At 45.0% G+C, this 22,668-nt stretch overlaps 1 protein-coding gene across 2 annotated transcripts in view; it reads right to left on the reverse strand.

The window, feature by feature from the left end:
- The window catches only part of DPYSL2 (dihydropyrimidinase like 2), a 139,080-nt gene that overhangs the window by 34,968 nt on the left and 81,444 nt on the right, over nucleotides 1-22,668 (reverse strand). For both annotated transcript variants that reach the window (XM_036749570.1, XM_036749571.1), the window contains exons 4-7: nucleotides 6,124-6,288; nucleotides 3,940-4,001; nucleotides 2,236-2,316; nucleotides 1,553-1,621 (exon numbers count right to left, since the gene is read on the reverse strand). In XM_036749570.1, the coding sequence (XP_036605465.1) occupies nucleotides 1,553-1,621; nucleotides 2,236-2,316; nucleotides 3,940-4,001; nucleotides 6,124-6,288 (377 nt within the window). The remainder of the gene's footprint in view (nucleotides 1-1,552; nucleotides 1,622-2,235; nucleotides 2,317-3,939; nucleotides 4,002-6,123; nucleotides 6,289-22,668) is intronic.

Here is a 22,668-nt window from a genome sequence, read left to right on the forward strand (position 1 = left end):
TCTGAATCGGCCTGTTCAACTCAGTCTCCAGGGTTCTAGGGGCCCCTCCCTTCTCAGGCCTCTTCCAGGGAAACGTGGGGCCTCAGAGCAGCCAACCTTACACTGGAAACAATTGGGTCCAAGAGTTCTCAAGTTCTTATCTCAAATTACTCCGTGCTCTGGGCAAATTGGGCAGCTCTGTGGGAGGTAGGCCTCCTGCTCTCCTGCCTGAGTCTTGACTCAGGCCTGTTCTCTAAATCTGAAGTGCTTTGCCTCCCCCTCCTCATATGCTGGATCTCCCACCATCATGTCAAGCATTGAACTAGCTGACCTTGGAGGGGCCTTTCCAGTTCTAAACCTGAATCTCTGATCTGACCAAGGAAACAAAAGAGACCTTCCTTTCCTCAGCGCTGCCCACCCCAACTAAGTGATCTTCCCAGGCCATTCGGCCCCCTAAGGAGGCCTAAGGATTCACTGCTGGAGCTTTTTTGAAACTCTCAAGATGACCATTTCTATCAGGGAGAGGCATATTTTCCTGAGGATTTGAATATGGTCCTATTTTATCTAACTAAATACTAAATTATTCCTCTCTGTTAGCACGTCATATTTTTTTTTTGTTTTCCTTTGTTTTTAGAGAAAAGTTTGAGGAAGAAGGCTGAAATTAGCCCTTCTCTCTGCAGGGGAGCCCCAGTGATATCTAGGCAGCAATCTGGAGCCCTTGTGCAAACACACAGGAAGAGAGCCCCACAGGAATACTTGGAACGTTCAAGAAAAGGCTCAGGCCTTACAAATCACCTCGAGGGACTGTGCAGAGGGCCATGCGGCTGAGCTCAGATGGGCACATCTGTTCCTGCTCTTCTTTTTAATAGGAACAAATAGCTCCAGCTCCTCAAACCTCCTCCACAATCCCCATTCAACTAGCAAACCATGTCAAGACAAAGGCTCAACTTTTCAAATGAAACTAGGCCCCAGGTACCTCTGCCCAGCAACCTTGGACTCCCCTGATGTCGAGCTACAGCTAAAATCTTGGGCATGAGTACTGGAACAAGGAGATTCCAGCCCCAAGGGGAAATGGCCTGAAAATACACATCTGCTTATGTTTGTACATGTTGCTTCTCCCTATAAGATATCAGCATCTTGAGGGTAGGGGGGATTTCATTTTGCCTTTGTAATTCTGATACCCAGTAGGTGTTTAATAAATGCTTGTTCATTGACTGGCAAAGATAACATGATGCGAATGGGATTTATAGGGTAGGCAGCCGTAGAAGGAGAAAGAGTTAAGGGGAGAAAATTTCTTTGGATCTCAGTTCCCTAATCTGTAAAACATAACTCATACCACCAATTCCCAGAGGTGGTTCAAGGGCGTCATCGCTCGATCAACCTTAAAAAGCTACAGAAACGGATGCTGGTCCTCCCGACCCCACAACCTGTGAACCTAAAAGTGGATCCAAAGCAGGCCACAATGAGCCGCCCCTCCAGGGCTGGAGGCTGCTAGTCTATAGCCTCTCTATGTACCCCCTGCCCAGCACCCTAGGGAGACACATGAACTTGTGCCATCCAAGTAAGTGCTCACCTCTTCAGGCCGGCTCAGAACATGTCCTTCAGGGCCGGTGATTCCCAGCTCCAGGATCCTCTGCTGCTCCTGTGATGTTGGCGGCAGGGAGGGAGAGAGAGAGTAAAGAAGAATGTTTAAATAGTTTCAGTTGGGGGAACAATCCCGGAGATGGATGGAAACCTGGATGGGGAGTTCTTTAGCCAAGCGGTGAGATGGCAGAGTTGACTCCATGGGAATCAGTTAAGACCCTATGAGAAGAACCAGGGACCCCCTGCATCCAGATCGAATTAAGTAGTGGCTTGTAGTTACAGTAGCCTCGCATATGTGAGGCCACTGGGACAGGCTAAAAAGTGACACATTCCTGGCCCTGTACCACCAGGGTCAAATATCCAGGCTTAACCAGAGAGTGAATGGATTCCACCCCAGAGACAAGGGCACAGCAGCTCTGAGTGAAATGATCCCCCTGGGGAAGGGGGAGAGGTATACATAGTCTAGGCTCTATACTGCTGCGGTCTTGGGAAAGACCACGTGATTCGCAGGACTGTCAGGCCCTGGCGATGCCAAACAGGCCTGAATGGGAAAGTGTATTCCATTGTCTGCTTTGTTACCAAGGGTCTACAATGCAGGGCTGGTGCTTCCATGCACGTACCCCAGCTTTGATCTGGGACTAATAAGGAAATGGTTGGATAGGAGCATGTTACCTCAGCAATGATGTCTCCATTTTCAGCATGAACCTGGGCGATGGCGCCAATGTCACGGATCACGCTCAAGACTTCGTAGATCTGGAAGAGAGTTAACTCAATTAGTGGCTGTGTTTCCTACCCCCGCCCTCTCAGGCACAGACAGCTTTTGGGTCAGGGTACCATTCATCCCAAATCACAGATTTACAACTGGAAGGGTCCACAGAGACCATCTGTTTCAACTCCTTTGTTTTACAGAAGAAGAAACAGGCCCAGGGAGGCGAAATGATTTATGTAAGGTCAGACAGGTAAACGACAAGGCCGGGATTTGAACTCGGATCCCATGGCTCCAACATCAGGCCTCTCCCCCAGTATTCCACTGTTTCCCTTGTAATCTTGTCTCTTTAAGTCTCCTTTCCCAAGCCCTCAAAGAGTCATTTATGGGGCACCATTCACGCAGTGGGGCCACTCAGCATTTCAGAGGCAGCCTAACCTAGAAAATCCTGGATGGGGACCCAGAAGCTTCTGAATTACTTTGCTGTTTCAGGCTCCGGCTCACTCAGGGAAACCCTAAGGACAGCCCTTTGATGGACGCCCTGGGAAAGCTGAGAAAACGTTACTGACAAGGCAAGCCACTTCCAGGCCCGAGTGGCAGACACCACCACAGGATAAGACAAGAGAGGGATAACAGGTTCATGGGATTTAGATTGAAAAGGGACGTCAGACGTCATTCAGTCCGACATCAGCCAGAGTCCTTACTGGGCTAGGTTCACTTCTGGCTGCTGAGACTCAGGACAGACGCCCTATTGATAAGCCCAAAAATGCCCATGCCACATGAGGTGCGGTTAAAGAAACTGGCACATTCAGCCAGAACAAGACAAGACTTGGGGGGGAGCAGGGAGGGGAGAGGACTGCTATGTTTTCAAGCGTATTTTAGGGCTGTTATGTAGAAGGGACTCATCTAGACTTTCTGGATCCAGAAAACCAAACTAGGAGCCATGGGTGGAAGCTGAAAATGGAGGCCAACTGAGGTTGGATTTCAGGAAAAACATCCTAACAGAGGTGTCCCTAAGTGGAACAGGCTGTCTCAGGAAATGGCAGAGCAACCCCCCCCCCCCACATTGGACATCTTCAACCAGAGGCTGGTCAACCACATGATGGGTGCTGTCACGGCCATTCTTCTGGGGATATGGATTGGCCCAGATGGCTTCTGAAGTCACCTAGAACTCCAAGGTGCCATGATTCTGTGCTTCTGAAGTCCAACCCCCTAGTTTTGCAAATGAGGAAACTGAGGCTGGTAAAGGTGAAATGAAGTACCTCAAGTCACACAACTTAAGGAAGTAACAAAGGTAGGATTTGAACCCAATGCTATGTGACCTTAGACAAATTACTTCACCTCCATCAGATAAAGCTAGAGAGAAAAGACAGAGCTGGCCACAGAGACTTCAAAACCTGAGGTCAAGGCTTACTTCTGACACACACCAATATTCTTTTTTTTTTTAACTTTTTTTTGGAGGTAATACGGGGTAAGTGATTTGCCCAAGGTCACCCAGCTGAGTGTACATAAGGCCAGCTTTGAACTCAAGTCCTCCTGACTCCAGGGCGGTGCTTTATCCACTGTACCACCTAGCTGCCCCTCAAACTATCTATTCTTAAAAACAAGAAAATGAAGGTTGTCAAGCACTGACAAGTGCCTTTGGAGACAATGACACGGCAGACTCCTACCTGGGAATCTGTGAGCTGGAAGCGATCTTTGAAGGCCATGTACACTAAGAAGGAGTTGACTCCTGGTGGAGAGAGAGAGAGAAAGAAGGGGAGGAAATTGTCAGACAAACCAAATAAGGCAGAGGGGAAAAAGGAAACCTGGCCTTAGTGAGGGAAGGAATTGCGGAGACATGCTGCTCCAAACGGTGCCAAATGTTTGCTGATAGATCGACTGCCTGATTCCAGGAGTTATCCCTCCCTTCGTCCAGTCTACAGTGATTTGCTTTCAATTTTATTCATTGCTTACTTGATTTTTTTTAAGTTTTTGCTAGTATCTTTTGTTTTTAGATTCCCTTCCTTTCCCCATATACAACAGCCCTAGTATTTCTGTAGCACTTTGAGCTTTGTATAAGTTATCACACTTGACCTTCACCACCACCCTAGGATGTTAGGTGCCATCTTATGCCCATTTTACAGAGGGGATAATAAGGACAAGAACTTGTCTAGGCTCACAAAGACAAGGCAAGATTTAAACTCGGGTCCTGTTGACCCAACCTCTAGCACTCTGTCCATGATGTCACCACGCTGTCTTAAGAAACAGCTCACACTAATTTTTAAGAAATGCTTGTCAAAAATAAGTCTGTCAGCTCAGGGAATAGAATCTGTTCAGTTCACTTGTCCATGTGACCATAGGAACAACCAAAAGCTGGTTGTTAAATTTCCACTGCAAATATTTATACCTTGGAAATGGGCAAACATTGCAAATCTGGCCTTTGTTTATTATTTTCTTGATTGTCTAGACTTGGGAAAGTGATGGAGAAAATGTTAACAATGCTTAGATTAAACATAAAAGTGATGTCATACATACTTTTTGCCCTGAGAGCAAGTGTTTAAACATTTACTCAAATATCCACCAGCACACACATACTGGTATCTCTAGCTAGGAACTAAGGAGCAAAAAAAGCACCCTTCTGTAGTGCTATCTCAATCCCTCCCCAACCAGAGTCTTCTCAGCAGGGGCTTCAGAAAACCCTTGAGATTTGTGTCCCAGGAGCCCAGGGACATAAGTAATGGAGGTTCAAGTCAAGCTTAGACAACATGACATCCCCAGGAAATACTAATGCTTCTAGGAACGACACTGCTTATGGCTTACAAAGCACTTCACAGGAGACATCCTCTCTCTGGCTCCTCCTAACGCTGAAACGATTAATGAAACGATGTGTTTTGTAAGAAACAGTAAAGATCAAAGGGGGTGTGAAGAGGAGGACCAAGCAAGAAAGCTTACTGGGTGAGTTGGGGCCAGTTTGAAGGGCTTGGAAGGCCTGAAGAATTAGATTTGATCCTAGAGGTTCTAGGGAACCATTCATGTTTATTGAGAGGGAGGGGAGGTAATGTGGTCAGATTTGTGCTTGGGAAAAATCAATATGGCAGTTGTATAGAGGATAGATTAGAGATAGGCTTGAAGCCAGGAGGTCAATTAGAAATCCCAGGTTAAAAAAGATTAGGACCCAACCTAGAGGAGTGATTATATGACTAGAGAGAAGGGATAATAGATGATGTTTTCAGGGAAAATTAACAAGACACCTTCTGATTGAGTCTGGAAGTTGAGGCATCGGGAGCATCCAAGGATAATGCCAAGGTTGTGAACGTGGATGACAAGAATGCCAGCAGGGTACTGGGGAGAAGCCAGGTTCACCACCACACCACTAATGAGCACACAAGGAGGAACACAGCGGAGGAGGTGGGTCAAGGCTCAGCTCAGCCACCTCCTCCTGATAGCCTAAGTCTGTCTTCCTCCACCAGGAAATCACTGTATATTAATGCAGCAGATATACTGTACTCACTTATCTGTGTATACATCCCCCAACCCCAAGTGGAAAACAAGCATCTGAAGGGCACAGACTGGCTTACTTTGGTCCTTGTATCCCTTGGACCCAGGGCTGGGTGGGTGGGGTAATATAGCAAATGATTAAAATGGAAGCTCCCTGAGGGCAAGAACTGTTTGATGTTTTGTATTTGTATCCCCAGCACCTATCACAGTGCTGGGCCTGTAGTAGGTGCTTAATGAATGCTTGACTGCCTGATTAGTAAATGCTTGTTGAGTTGAACTCAACCGAACATACAAATGTCACCCACCGTGATGAATCAAAACAGAGGCTCTAGAATGGCTATGTCCACAAGGGCAATGGGTCACTGCCAACCTACCATGGTCCTTCACCAGTGTTTCCATCTCCTCCTGGATTCCTTTATGCCACTCTGTGATATCCACATGCAAAGAGTAGTCACAGCAAGACTTGCTGTCTGCCCATTCTCTCCACTGGTCGAAGGCCGTCAGCAGGCTGGTGCCGGGCTCAGGAACAACATGGTCAACTAAAAAGAAGCAAACAATTATAGCCATTACTGAGGGCTCGGAGCCAAGAGGATATTCTTATAATTGCCCACAATTAAAACTTCTTAAGTTCCAAACCAAGATGGCGGGCTCTGTGGCCGATATCTAAGAATCCACTTACACAAGCCAATGATGAGAGATGAGCAATTAAATTAGAACCCTGCTACAAAAGTTCACAGCAGTGAAACTGGGTGGGAATGATGTAGATCTGGTTTCCTGGTTCAAGACCCATGAAAACATAGGCCTCGGGAAAGTTTCATGGACAAGGTTTCCTTAGATAGAACGTTAGTGTCAAGTGACCAGCCGGGCAGACAATCTCCTCTTCATGTCTCTCGCTGGTTTTAAGACATTCACCTCCCAATACAAGCAAGATGCTTTAAGATGACGGAGTGGGCAAGGGGCCACAGAGAATGGGTCCCTTGAGAATTCTCTTACCTATCCCCTTTCCCGGGCTTTGATAAGGCTGGAAGGCAAGTCACCCCCACTCCAGTTTCAACAGCATAATATGACTGTATTTGTGCAAGAGCTTTCATCTGAAGAACTCAAAAGTATTTCAAAAACCACTCCCATACCATGTCTACTGTTACTCACAGAAGCACAGAATTTGAAAGCTAGAACTTGGCAGTTGCCTAGACCAAATAACCCCCGCTATACCATCAAGTGTTGGACTTGGAGTCAGAAATATCTGAATTCAAATCTTGCCTCACGCACTTGCTATTCTTGTTCCTGTGTGACTGTGGTCAAGTCACTTAACCTCTCTGTGCCTCAGTTTCTCCATCTATTAAATGGGGTTAATGATACAACCTACCTCCCAGGGGTATTGTAAGGATCAAATGCAATGACCTTAACTTTATTGTTGCCGTTGTGGTGGTAGCAGCCCAACAAGTGCTCAGCCAGCCCCTGCTAGAAAGTATCCAAAGAGGGGAGGCCACCTGTTTCATTTTTCAATTATGTCCAACTTTCTTGGACCCTAAACCAAGGACTTGGGTTCAAATCCTGCCTCTTCCCACTATTCCCTGTGTGTGACAAATCCCTTAACCTCTCTTGGATTCAGTCTTCTCACCCATAAAATGGGGTGGGGGGAATCCAGGAGGCGAGGAAGATCAGAAAGCCCAAGTGCCTGGAGAATTTAGAGACAGCACGGTTAACTTTAAAGAGCAATGAATTTGGAGTCAAAAGACCTGGGCTGAAATGCTGGCTCTGCAGCTTACAACCTATGGGACCTCAGGCAAATTGCTTTACCTCTCCGGAACTCGGTTTCCATTTTTTTGTAAAAATGTCTAGCTGACCTCTAAAGAAGCTTCCATCCTGCCTGTGGGACTCAACCTCTCCCCGGATTCTCTTCCTCAGAACGATGAAGGACTGGAGTAGACCAGTGGGGTCCACCTCAAAGGATCCCTGCAGGCTACAGACTGATGGAGAAAACCACAAACTAACGTCATCTATGTCATATCACATTGGTGTTTATTTCATTAAACATTGCCTAAATATACTTTTGCCTGGTTCTGCCCGTACTGGGAAGCTTTGCAGAACTAAGAATGTGACCCCTCTGGACTGGACGACCTCCAAGTTCCTTTCTGCACAAAATCTCTGATCCTTTGGTTCTATCTGGATGACTCAAACTCCATATGCCTCAGTTTCCACCTCTGTAAAATGAAGGTGTTGGGCCAAATGACCTCTGAAGGCCCTTCCAGCTCTCAATCTATAATTATTCAGGGATCTTTCTACTGTACAGCACTACCTCCAATTCCTTCAAGCAGTTCTGCTTTGTTCTCTTCTTCCTCTCCCCCATTCTCCACCCTTCACTCCTCCCACCTTTTTTTGACCAATGAGGAAACTGAGTCATTGAGAGTTCAAGTGATTTGATAAGAATTCCACACCCACTAAACGGCAGAGCAAGATTTGCACCCGGGTCCTCTAGCTCTCACTCTAGAGCTCTTCCCCTCCACATGACAGTGCCAGGAGCCAGCCGGCTTAGGGAGAGGACAGGAAGCTTTCTGGCACCTGAGCTTTGCCTTCCTCTGGTCCGAGAGGGCCTGCAGTGACTCATCAAGGTCAAACCCACCTGATAAGAAAGGCCCAGAGATGCCAATCTAGGAGCCCTGGCGCCGGGGCTTCCTCAGCCGAGCCTCAGTGACTCACTCAGCGCCAGCCAAGCAGCTCCCTCCCGCTAAAAGCCGCCCCTGCCTTAAGACTGAGCTCAGATTGCAGGAACAAATCACACCTTGGAAGCTCTGCCAGCCTGTAATAATCTAGAGTGCTTGTCTTTCTGCCTCTGACAGTGCAGAACTATTGTGGGGGGGGGGGAGCATTTGTCTCTTTTAAAATAGATGGGAAGCATCTCCCTTTTAGCTGTGTGATCATGGGTAAGTCATTTAATCCCTTAGGATGTTGGTGTTAAACTCAAATAGAAATGGCTGCATACAGACTTAGAAAACCACAAATTAACATTATTTAAACTGTATGTATTTTTTATTTTTTTATTTATTTTTATTTTGTTAAACATTTCTCAATTATATTTTAATCAGATTCTTCCAGACTCCAGAGTTTTGCAGGCTTTGAATCTGACTCCTCTGCTCTAGAAAACTCACTAAGATTATAAATTGCAAAAAAAGTGCTGACCTGCACTGGTGCAGAGATTTTCCTCACCTGGGAGTTCATCCACACAAATGAAGAAAGCAAGAGGCTCTTTTTCATTAACATGTTCTTAAATGTCTTAACCAGTAAACATTTCAGGAAACATTTTTATTTCCCTGAAACTCACTACTCTATGAGCTTCAAAGAGAGAAAGAGTGAGGATTTATACAGACTGTACGATGTACAGGAAAAAGCCTGGGCTTAGAACCAAGGAAAGTTGGATTCAAGAGGTGGCCTTGTGACATATTAGCTGTATGACACTGAACAAGACTCCTAGCCTCTCTGAGCATCAATTTGCCATTTAAGAAATGGGGATAATAATTTTAGCTAGCACTACTTGCAGTCCACAGTGTTGGTCATGGAGTCAAGAAGACTCAGGTTCAAATTCTGCACTAGGCTTACTAGTTGTATTGCCTTGGACAAGTCACTTAACTTCTCAGTCCATCATTATAAACACCTGATGGAATTATTATGAAGTTCAATGTATATACGGCATTTAGCACACTTAAAGCCTTATATAAAAATTAGTTATTATATTGATATTAAAAAGGATTCTTGTATGTGAAAAAAATTAGAAATCTCAGCTCCATGGGCCACTCCAGTAAAATCCTGTGACCTCAGATCTCATCACACACTGGACCGGCCCAAGTGTACCTCTCCTTCCCTGGGAGGCTTCACACAATGACTAGAAGCCATCTTGGGCCAGCTCCAGGACACATTCTCCAAGACCTGTGGGACCTTATTTAAGAATAGGTGGGACTTGCAACTCCAGATTCTGTGAGATTCTATAACTCTTAAACCCAAAGATTATGAAGACAGCAGAGTAGCTCATGGAGATATTGAACTTCCTGGAGGACCCTGGGAAGTTCTACCAACCCTTTGAGCTGTCCTGATATCTTTGTAATCTCTGGGATTGAGTCATGGAATCTTACAGAACCTCAGAGTTGGAGGGACCTTCCTGGCCATCTAGTCCAACCTATCACTGAACAGGTCCCCATAGGTCTTGGAAAATGTGTCCAAAGCAGGCTCAACATTTAATCACCCAGTCATTGTTTGAAGCCTTCGAGGGATGGAGAGGGCAGCTTGGTGGTACAGTGGACAGAGTACCAGGCCTAGAGTCTGGAAGATTCCTCTTCCTGAGTTCAAATCCAGCCTTAGACAGTCACTAGCTGTGTGACCCTGGGCAAGTCACTTCACCTTGTGTGCCTCAGTTTACTCATCTCTAAAATGAGCCAGAGAAGGAAATGACAAATCACTCCAGTATCTCTGCCAAGAAAACCCCAAATGGGATCACAACTGATACAACCAAAAGGACTGAACAACAAGATGGGAAAAACCCATTACCTCTGTTGGCAGTCCACATCACACTTTGGCAATTCAAATTGTTAGAAGATTGTCCTGGTATCAATCTTAAATTCTCCTCTTTTTTTCTGTTGGTTCTCAGTAATGAAACCTTCAAAGGGGAGACATTCTATTTTTGGTAGTGCCAGGGAATGAACGGACTCCATATTGCACTCTAAAGAGCAGGCCTCTCCAAGAGATTCTCCTCTATGCTCCCTGAACTCTTGCGAGAGGTTCCAGGTGACCTGACGGGAATGGCAGCAGGCCATAAGTGAAGACATCCAGGATCCCAAGCTCAACAGAATCACTTAACCTCAACTGATCCCACAAGCCCGTAGCTCTAGAGCTGGAAGCCTAGTCTAACCTGATGCTTTTACAAATAAGTAAACTGAGGCCCCAGAGAGGCAACATAAGGCCAGTCTTGGGTAAGGTCACACAAGTAGTGAGGAACAAAGCCAAGCTGGGAACTCGGGTTTTTTGACTCCAAACCTTCTTACTGCCTCATTAACACGGCCCCAGATTTTCCACTTCTGAAAGAGAGAGGGCAACATGCACAGGCCAACCTCCTCAAAAAACTTCCACAATCATCTCTGATTATCAGGAAATGAGTATGACTGTCGATGAAAGTCAATATTTATTTCACATGTAGTCATCTTTTTTATTATACTATGTTATGGAAATGCTTGGGGATTAAATTAAAGGAATAATTTAATAATTTAAACAATTTAAAAATAAGAAATTAATAATTAAAAATAAAATAAATGTGGGGAAAAAAATTTATTGAGTTTCTACTATAACCAAGACATCACGTTTTAGATATTGGAGATGCAAAAAGACATCCAATAGAGATCCTGCCTTCAAGAAGGTTACATTCTAAAGAAGGGGAGACATGATCACAAGTTGGGACCCAAGGGGATGGACGGTAGCCCAGGAGGATGAGCACAGAGGACTTGATTTGGAATCCCATGTCTGCTCCCTCCTGTCCATGTGACCAGCATTCTCATCTTTTCTAGGCCTCAGTTTGCCCATCAGTAAATCAAAGGGGATTGAACCAGATGAGCTCTGGACCTAAATTCTATGATCCTAGGAAGCACAGCATCCACGTGGCAAGAGGGCAAGGCTCAGACTCTAGAAGACCTTGGTTCAAACATTGCCTCCAGAATTTCCTAGCTACATAACGCTGGGCAAGGCTCTTAATTTCTCTGGTCCTTTTCTTCTATGTGTAATGGGACTGATTTGTCATGAGGATCAGATGGGAAGATGATGTCTGGATAGCCCCAGGATAACTTTAAAGTGCTATAGAAACATCAGTTATTACCTTAGAGAGTGGAATAAGAGGCCTAGGCCATGTGCTAAGAGATACCACACCAGACAGGAACAGAGAAAGATCAGTTTCCCCTTGTCGGACCAGGGGGCTGACAACAAGAAAGGCTCACAGAAAAGATGGAGCCCAGTGCTGAGTGCTGAAAGAAAGGAGGGACTCCAACCATGGATGGTTGAGTGCTAGAGACAGGAGGCTGCACCTGTGGTTTCAGTGAGCTGAGGAACTCCCAGATAAGAATACTGGCTGTGGTGATGCAGGTCACCACCAGAATTCTCTGCAACTAATCATCTCTACTGACAGGGGTAGTGACTTTCCTAGCATCACACAGCACATCTGGCAGAGATGGGTCTTGAATCTATGACTTCTTGGCTCTGAGGCAAGCTCTCTGACCACTACACAACACTGCCTTTGGTCTGATTTCTACATGGCATTTATCTCCATTATAATTTCCAGAGGCTGAATCTAGGTCTGGAGTGAAAAACTCAGGCCTTTGCTCCACCTGAAAAAAAAAATGTTTCCTGAAAGGGTTTGCTGTGTGAACCTCATAAAAGTGTCTCTTTCCCTGACTCGTGGAAATTTAATATTTAAGATATCCAGGAACATGCTTTTGAAAACCCCCACATGTTTTCCCACAGTGTTGCCTTCTTGGTGTTCTCTTGGGAGAAAAGGAACTGGGGAAGAGGACAGAATGTCCTCTGACCTTCCCCACTGAGTGAGAATCCCCAGCTCCAAGATGAGCCTGGAAAGGGCTGGGGCAGGATACTCAGCCCGAGCTAACTGAGAACAGAGATCTTCCGCTCAAAGGCTCCTACTTGTTCCCCTATACCCTCCCCCCAACACACACACACACACACACACACACACACACACACACACACACATTTTTATTGGGAATAAGAAAAGGCTCAGTCCCTGAGGCCACCAGGGACAGGAGCAGTCAAGACTGCAGCTATAAACAAGGTCCTTTGAGGGCTGGTGTTTATAAATGAAGAGAAATTCCCCGGAAGATTCCATTCAAAAGAGACCTGGGAAGTAGTCCCAGGATTCCAGCCCAAGTATAGATTTCTAAGGTAATGCCTGGAAGTGCTTCATCTCCAGGCCTACCTAGAGACAAAGGCTTAGTGAGAGTTCTAGTTTAAAAAAAGAGAAAGCAAGCCTTCCAAAAGATGCCCAAATTTCATGAAGGTTATAAATGAGCAATGGAAAGAATGCTAGGTGGGACAGCTGGGGGGTGCAGTAGACAGAGCACTGGCCTGGAGTCACGAGGACCTGAGTTCAAATTTGGTCTCACACACTTGACATTTACTAGCTGTGTGACCCTGGGCAAGTCACTCCCAATTGCAGGGGGGGGAGGGGGAGGAGTGAGTACATGCTAAGTTTAGAATCAAAAGACCAGGGTTCAATTTGGTACCAGAAAATAATGGAAGATCACTGACTTTAGAGTCAAAGGATCTGAATTCAAATCCTCTTCTACATCTGTGAGACCCTGGTCAAGTCACTTGATCTCTGTCTCAGTTTCCTCAACTGTAAATGTGGGATAGTAATAAGTAACCTATATCTCAGGGTTGCTGTAAGGATCAAATGTGATCGTATTTGTAAAAGCATTTAGCAAAGTACCTGGAACACAGTAGGCACTATATAAATGCTTATTCCCTACCAAGTTTCCCCTTTGGGTGAGTCACTTTAGTTCTCTGGGCCTTGATTTACCCATCTGTAAAATGGGGGGAGGGGTTGACTAGATGGCTTCTTGGGTCCCTCCCAGTCCCAAATCTATAATCCATTGTCCAGAGACTTTGAAGTTCCCTTCCAACTCCATTTCTATGGTCCTATGTCAAATCCAGAGTGGATAAAAGACCTGGGGCCAGATCTCAGTTCTGCTGGCCCATGTGACCTTGGGTAAGGCACTTAACTTATCTGAATCGCAGTCTCTTTGTCTGTAATATGACAAAGTTGTACTAGATGGTCCCTTCCAGTTCCAGACCTGCAACTCTATGTCCTAAGAACTAACCACTGGCATTTCAGGTGGGATTTTACACTGGAGACATTTCTAGATCATGAAAACAGACAATCATGGAACACCCACTTGAAAAAGACCTGACAAGAACCCTGTTTTAAAGTTAATCAGGATATTTTGTAGTTATGATATCCAAGTTTGGCCAAAAAGAAGAGGAAAAAAAACCTCCCTGCCTTTGTTTCAGTGGTGGGGGCCTCCTGGCTGGGTTAGCGTACTCCGCTTTTCCCCTTTTTTATATTCTGTGTTACAAGGGATGCTCACTGGACAGGGGAGGGGGAGAGAGAATCAGAAATAAACATAATGTCAAAGCAAAAGATTTCAACAAAAAAATTTTAAATTGTAAAAAAAAAAAAAGTTCAAAAACAAAATCTGTCAGGGGACCTGTTGAGGGAAGCTGCAATACACAGGAGCAAGAGCTAAAAAAGCCCTCAGAGCAGAGATCTGCATCAGCCCAGGCACTATTTCTCAAAACCACAGTTTTAAATAAATGAAATTATGCCTGACTGCTATGCATATTTATGATAAGGGTCTTATTTTTTTCCCAAGGGGAGGAAGTCAACTTTTGTTAATTAATTACAAAGGAAACCAATTATATAGAAATACAGTTATCAAAGTATTAAAAACACAAATTCGTGAAGCCCAGATTAAAACCTCTGGCCTTAGAGGTCTTACCACCTCACCCCTCATTTTACAAAGGAGGCAGCTGAATCTCTGGAAAATGAAGTGGTTTGCCCTAAGTAGGATTTGAACTCGGGTTCTCTGGGCCTTGAATCAGTGTTCTTTCCCTGTGCTGCCTCCATTTCCCCCAGCCCTGAATCACCACAGCTTGGACCCCAACATCCTGCTCCCAGTCAAGCCCCTTCTTTTCCCAGGCTCAGCACAGCCTTCTCCACATTGTCCCAGCTGGACAAAAGTCTGATTCACCAGCATAGACAACGCTCAGTTCCATTCCCAGGACACCCTTCTATCAAGACTCCCCATCGCCAGCCCCTCACTCACTCCAGCGGTCATTACCACCTGCTCTCCACTCCAGTGTGCATGTAACTAGATTGTGAGTCTGTCTCCCTTTCTTCTGGGGCAAATTAATCAGCTCGAGATTAAAACCAAGCCGGCATCCAAAGAGAGACAATAGGAACACTGTCGGCTTATCTGGGTAGCTTTCCTTTGTGAAAGCTGGCACTTGGCCAGCCCTGAAACATTCTATAGCCCATGAAGCCATGGGGGAAGGCTTTGTGGGGGGACAGAATGGCCTTTGGTGACTGGCCTAGCCCTCTGAACCATCAAAGATTGTAATAAAGAAAACAGAATCAGGGGAAAAAGAATTCCATTGAAAAGAAAATCTAAATTCTTTTACAAGGAGAAAGCACAATGCACATATGTATGTTTCCTCAAGTGTCTGAAGGGCCATCAAAGGGAAGGACAATTAGACTCCTACTTGGCCCCAGAAAGAGTCAGAAATAGAGACAGTAAGTGGAAGTTATGAAAAGATCTATTTAGACAACATTGGGAAAAACTTCCCGACAATGACAGCTGTCTATCCCAATGTGATATGGGCTGAAATGTTTCCAAACTGTGCATACCCTTTGACCCAGAGACGTCCCTACTAGACCTATGTTCCAAAGAGATCAAAGAAAGGGTGAAAAAAAAAGACCCAAATGTACAGAAGTATTTATAACAGATCTTTTTGTAGCAACAAAGCACTAGAAACTAAGGAAATGTCCATGAAATGGGGGAGGGATAAACAAATTATGGTTTACAAAAGGCGATGGGAGACTACTGTGCTGCCAGAAGTGATGAAGGCCATGGTTTGAGTGAAACCTGGGATGATTTGTATGAACTGATGCAGGCTCAAATGAGCAGAACCAAGATAACAAGCTATAAAATAGCAACATTGTAAAGGCAAATTTGAAAGCCTTGAGAACTCTGACCAAGCATGATTCCCACCCACCTCCTGACAAAGAGGTGATGAACTCCACATACAGAATAAGATGTAGTTCTTGGTCATGGCAAATATGAGAATTTGTTTCTGCTTGACTATGCATATTTATTATAAGATTTCATTTTTCTCTTTTTTTCCAGTGAGCGAAGGAAATTAAAATCAACTTTTGTTAACTTAAAAAAATTAAGTCTTAAAAAAAAAATGGAAAGGGTTGCCTTGAGCAGTGTGAGTCTCCCCTCTGGGGGATCTTCAAGAAAAAGGCTGGCTGATGACTTATCCAGGATCTCTTGTTCGGATATGGGTTCCACTAGATAGTCATTGGGGTTTCTCCTAACTGAGATTCTGGTACCTCTGCACCTTTTATCATCATCATCATCATCATCATTATTATTCTTATTATTATGTAAATGTTTGCAAAAGGCTTACACACAGTATCTCATCTGATCCTTACAACAATAATGGGAGGTGGGGGCTACTATTTGCCCCATTTTACAGATGAAGAATCAGAGGCTGATAGGAGACTCATCCTTTCCACATGAATATTAATAATGATAGATCAGAATGAAGGTGACCAGGTTTGCTGGAAATAGTGTTATTCCCAACTCATTCACTGATGTTGGAAAGTCAACTCCACACTGGAAAGAACACTAGATTTGGAGTCAGAGGACTTTGTTTCTACCATTTGGAAGCTTTACCACAATGGACAATTAAACTCCCCTCCCTAGTCCTTGGTTTCGTCATCTGTAAAATGAGGAAGCTGGAGAGGATCACCTCTAAGGTGCCAGCCAATTCTCACTGCCATTTTACAGGCTCCATGATGTGAATAATAAATGTTTTATTCATTAAAAAAAAATCACCTCTTCCAATGTCCTCTTAAGGAAAATGTGTCTTTTTACATGAGGGCAAGTACACAAAGCATTTCCCAATTGCCCGCCATGGCTGGCATTGGCTAAGCTGATGACCAGTTTCCTAGCATGTCTATTAATAGTACTCAATTCCAATTTCTGTATTCTTTTCAACTATGCTAATAGACTGATCATATGAAACACATGTGAGCGATCCCTAGAGGATCAGCTAATGATCCTAGCACAGTGGGAAGATGGCAAACCGGATCCAACTTGAATAATGGAAATCAACTTGGGGCTCCAGTTAGGGATTGTGTCAAAACTTCAGCACCTCATAAAATGTTCTTTCTTTGAGGATTGGTAAAGCTCGTACCCAGCTCGCCTGCTTGTACTTCAGATCAAAGGCCAGGCTGATGGGATCTGGATATAGTGATGAAGGATCATTTATAACGTGTAAATCCTTCAAGAGTGACGAACTAAACTATGAACAGAAGGCTTCCCCTTGGATCATTGAAACCAGACTTGGAAAGAGTGGCAGGGTCCCTTCGGGACATCTGTGGGCAACATGAAGTCCATGAAATCTGCCCAGAAAGTTGTCTTATTGAAGTAAAAATGGAGCTAGAATGGGAGACTGTCAGTAAGTGACCCACTCACAAAGGTAGAGGCGAGTGTGGGCTGGATCTTTCAGCAGAAAGCCTGAGTTCAAAGCTCACCTCCCTTGCTTACTAGTTATGCAACTCTGAGTAGCTCACCTAAGTAATAGCACCTACCTCACAAAATTGTTGCAGGAAAAGTCCTTTAAAATGTATATGAATATCATCTATTACATGAAGCCTTCCTGGATTGTGCCTTCCCTCCCAAACCACCTTAACAGTTTTGTGAGTAGTCACTTTAATATATTGTCTAGACACATATACATTCATGCTTCTGGTCTCCCTCATCAGAACGTAAGCTCCTTGATGGTAGGGACTGCTTTTTGTCTTTGTCTTTGTAACCTCAGCATTTAGCACAGTGCCTGGCAAGTAGTGAATGCTTAATAAATGTTTGTTGGTTAACTGATTGGTGAGCAGAGAAAGGCATGGCTAGCAACAGAGAAAGACAATTCACCATTTCACCACCCCAGGCCTCCATTCTCATTTAAGGCTGTTGCCTGATCTTGCTCGCAGAGTTGGGCTCTGGCACAACTAGGATATGAGGCCAAATCTCCCAGCAGGCTGAACACTCTTCTCTTGGGTTTTCCTACGTGACATAAGATCCCATAGCCCATGAGTAAAGGGGCCTTCCTAAGCATCCCCCCACCAAGTCCCCAGGCTGATCTAATCCTGCACGGTCTCCCCACCGGGCCCCAGAAGCTAAAGTGGGGAAGGGGGAGGAATGGAAGGCAGTCACACCTATATTCTAAGTAAGGATGTCCTCTCGTGACTTGGGGCTCAGTCACCCATATGTGGAAGAAATGGAACCAAGTAACTGAAGGAAGGGGAGGGGAAGAAGGAAGGGGAAAGGAGAAGGGAAGAGGGAAGAAGAAAAGGAAAGAGTCCAGGAAAGGCAAGGAAGAAGTGAAGGAAAAGCAGAGATAGGTCACATCCAGCTAGAGCAGCCAGCCACACCCCCAGCCAGGGTGCCTTTCCCAACATGAGTAATTCAAGGACACAGCCAGCCCAGCTCAGGTAGAGACATTACCCCAACCCCCATGTTCTGTTGTCAGTTCCAACCAGCCAAATAAAACCATTAGCCAAGGCCAGAAATTGGACTCTAAGATTGTTCAGGAAAAGAATCATCATAAAGGCACTGCCTGGTCTTCTGCCTCTTCTTCTAGGGAGCCAGTACTACTATCATAGGCTCATAGACCTAGAACTGGAAGGGACCTGAGAGGCCATTCAGCCCAACCCCCTCATTTTATAGATAGGGAAACTGAGGCCCAGAGATATTTAATGAGTGTCCAAGGTGTTAGAGTGCCAGTCCTAGAAGGAGGTGATGGAATGCTCAAAGTAAGAGGTCTCCCTTGCGTAGATAGGAGTCACTTAAGGGAGATGCCTCCATCAGAGAAAGTAGCATTTCCTATTTCCCAGATTCTTCAGGATATCATTCCACCATTTTTCCCCTTTTGTTTTCCTTTGACAATGCCCTTCACCAACCTGATGAAACAACCCAAAGCTCTCCTCAAAGGCCAGTGAGCAAGTCTGGCCATGTCAACTCTCCTACTCAATGAACTCCAATGGCTCCAAAGCACCTCCAAGATCAAATAAGCAATCTTCTGCTTGGTATTTAAAGCTCCTGGTAACCTGGTCCCTTCCTACCCTTCTGCCCTTCTTATACCTTATTTCCTTCCATGTTATATTTGTGGCCTTCCAGCCTCAGAGGGCTTGGGCGAGTTGTTCACTTGGCTTTCAGCTTGGACCATGCCCCTTTCCTGTAATTTCTCTCTTCCCTCCAAGTCTGTTAATCTCCCACAAACCCCAACATGACCTTCACTACCACACATAGGGGTTAGGATTACAGTGTGGTGGTGCCTACATACTTTTCAACAATGAAATAAAAAGTAGCAGTAGGACTCCCAGTTTCAAGAGAGAAGGCCCAGTGTAAAATGATGAAGGAGATGATTTCAGAGAAACTGAAGAGCTTATTTGAACTGGTGCAGAGTGAGGTGAGAAGAAAGAAGAGAATAAGTTGTGTAAAGACACAAAACTTAAAATTTTAAGAATTCTGATCAATGGAAAGGCCAACCAAGACTCCCTAAGACTCAGGACAAAACATGCTTCCCACCTCCTGACAGAGAGGGGATGGATTCAAGGTGTAGATTGAGTCATATATTTTTGATCAAGCCAATGTGGGAATGTGTTTTACTTGACTATACATATTTGTTACAATGTTTTTCTTTTTATAACTAATCAGAGTAGGGGAAAATGGGAGGAAGGAAGAGAAAATTGATTTTTAATTGAAAAAAATTTAATTAAATTTTAAAAAGAAAAGTTGAGCCCAAATGACTAAGTAATTTGCTTGAAGTCACCTGGGGCCTTGTGACAGAGCCATAGATAAGCCCAGGCCTGAGCCCTCTTTTCCTAACAGATTCTGCAACTTATACCAGCATATAAAGGGAAGCAGACCTGTGTTACACTGAGCTTTAAGCAATAGACAGAAACTTAATAAAAGAAAGATGAAGGATGATATTTGGTGGTAAGTGTCATTGCCACGAATGAAATTATAGATTGGAAAAGGGGAGAGGAAGCAGCTAGGTGGCACAGTGGATGGAGCACTGGACCTAGCATTAGGAGGCCTTATCTTCCTGAGTTCAAATCTGGCTTCACACACTTACTAGCTGTATGACCCTGGGCAAGTCACTTCACCCTGTTTGCTTTAATTCCCTCATCTGTAAAATGAGCAGAAGAAGGAATTGACAAACCACTCCAGTATCTCTACCAAGAAAACACCAAATGGGGTCACAGAGAGTCAGCCATGACTGAAAAATGAGTAAACAGTGACAAAAGGGGAGAGGGAAGGTAGCTAAAATAAAGCATATTCATATTGAATGGAGCCTTTGGAACCTAAGGGAGAATTCTATAGATGATCTTAAAAGAGTTCATGAATTTCATGGGAGGTAATATTTCCTATAATTAGCCAAGCATTGGGCTGAGTATAAGAAGAAAACTTCTGAATAGTTAGAGTTGTCCCAAAATGCAATGGGAGGTAGTTGGCTCCTCCTCATCGACAGTCTTTGAGCAAAGACTGGATGACAACGTGTCGGCTATATAGGACGGGGTACTCGTGGTCAGCTACAGCCTGTACTACAGGGCCTCAGAGGCCCCTTCCAACTCTACGATTCTGGCCCAAGACATACTCCTACATGTTCTTAGAATAACAGGGAGGCTTCCAATGCATTCAGTGGTTCTATGGAGTAACCGTGGAAAGTGGGTCAAGAATTGCATGGGCTGATGGAGGGGTGTGATGTGCACAGGAGGAGGGAGTGCCTTCATTGATCAGATCAAGTGTGCCCTTAAGTGGCCATACTTCTAGAAACTGGTCACAGAGTCCCCTGGGAGATCTAGCTCAATATTGGGATAATGGTATTACGTGGGATTGGGGACTATACAGCACAAGACTCTGAAATGTGCAAAACCTTAGAATGAGAGAGGAGGAAGGGTAGCGGGAAAGGCTGTGGGCAGCAACAGGAACACAAGAGATGGCAGAGAAGTCAATGAGAGAGGAGTCATGACATAGAGGCTGGGTGATGATGCCAAGCACCATCACAGCTGGCCGGAAGCTTCATGCCCCTGGAGGCAGCAGCAGTAACGACCAGATGGGAGAATAAAGAGTTGTTTTCCCCACCCCCACGGCCCATGTCATACAAATGTCTTTAACTGTAATCAAAGTATGCAGATCAAGAGATGGGGCCCTGAAGGAGTTTTATATTTTACAGAACATATAAGCTAAGGCCCAATTTACTGGCTGGATAGTCAGGGACAGCCTGGAGGCACCAAGAGCAAATTTTATTATAATTTCTATAATGTTTTAACTCCCCAAGAGCAGAGAGAGGATTTCACATGGATCTGGGCCATTTGCTAACCTGATGACTAAAAGAGCCGAAGCTGCCACTATCGTTCTGACCAACATTAAGCTTACTCAGAGAGTCCATGCCTACAAGATGAAATGGACTCTGAAACGCCCAGCTCCTCCTTACTCCCTGCCTGCCCCCTGGGTCCCTCCCTCCCTCTGACTGGAGAGGGTGGGGAATGAACATTGGTGAGATCTTCCCAGATGATCCAGAGGAGGCAGGGGCCCAGGGCAGCTGCCTCACCCCACGGGCAGGACTTCATCATACCCTCCCTCCCATTTCCAATTCCTTTTGATGTCGTCTTCCCCCATTCAGCTGTGAGCTCCTTAAGGGCAGAGACTCTTTCTCTTTCTTTGTACTCATGGAGCTAAGGTCAGTGCCTGGCACATAGTAGGTGCTTAAAAAATGTTTACTGGCTGACTGAGGCTACAGCCATATCCTCTGCCACCTGGACCCAAACAAAGAAAGGTGGGATTAAGGAAAATGTCCTGACTCCCAGCTGGTCCAATAGGCAGAGGGTGAAGTGGTCTGGGAGGCTTTCAACCCTGCTGCCGTCCCCTGAGAAAGGGAAGGAGTTAGTCAATAGCCACCCACCCTTGTGCTCTATAGTGACACCTAGTGGTTACTCGAGTATTTCTTTATAAAATGCTTTCCTCAAAGCAAACACATGCTGTAGGTTGTGCAAATGTTATCAACTGCATTTTCTTTGGCAAGAGAGCTGGGGGGCGGGGGAAGGGGGTGGCATTTTATCCATTGATATAGATTTCAATTTGCTCTGGCATTTGAACCTAACTTTGCAGCTTACAGATCAGGAAACTGAGGGAAAAAAGTAAAGGCTAACAGGTGGGGAGCCAAGAGCTTCACTGGTAGATGCAGTACGTCAAAGACCTGCAGGAAGAATGACCTCTAACATACTGGGTTAAAATTAATTAAAATCCTAGTCAATTGGATCTACCCCAGTGTCTTCTGGGAGCCATTGTCTAAGGTTGACTGGTCAAGAGTTCTAGGGCCAGCTCAGCTGTGGAACTCTTAGAATCATGGAATCTCAGGGTAGGAAGACTCTTAGAAGCCACCTTGTCAATATAATTCAACTGTTAAGTCCTTGGAGGGGCGGTGGGTGGTTACAAACTTACAATAATTATCATTATCATTCCCATCTCCATGGTGCAGAAGTACAGCACAGTATAGCAGAAGACCTGAGTTCAGATCGTGCCTTAGACACATATGGGCTATGTGACTCTGGGCAATTCTCTTGGCCTCCTCAGTGCTCAAGGCTACTTCCAAATGCTACAAACTGCAGAGAAGGGACCAGTCTGCATCAGCAGGAGATCCTCATACCAATGAAATCGCACATCTATTCTCTAATTTTTCTACTTCAAGGCTTACAAAGCAGCACTTTGCTCAAAACAGACTTGTTTTTACATTTTTTTTTTACATTTTATGGATGAGAAAGCTGAAGCCCAGGATGGTTAAAAGGCTTCCTCAGAGTCACTGAGCTACTATTTTTTAGAGCCAGGATAAAGGAAGACATGGCTTCCACCCCTTAGAGAGCTCACAGATTAACAGATGGTCAGTAAGGGCCTGTCCAGGCCTAGATTTTCATGACTGAATAGATGTGTTTGCCCAGCAACAGTGTCTTTGGCAGGAAGGAGTCTAACAAATGATGATGGTGTTCATTTTAGGGGAACTGGAGGTGGGGAACTACCTACTCT

This window comes from Trichosurus vulpecula, chromosome 3 (assembly GCF_011100635.1).
Source record: "Trichosurus vulpecula isolate mTriVul1 chromosome 3, mTriVul1.pri, whole genome shotgun sequence".
Taxonomy (NCBI): Eukaryota; Metazoa; Chordata; class Mammalia; order Diprotodontia; family Phalangeridae; genus Trichosurus; species Trichosurus vulpecula.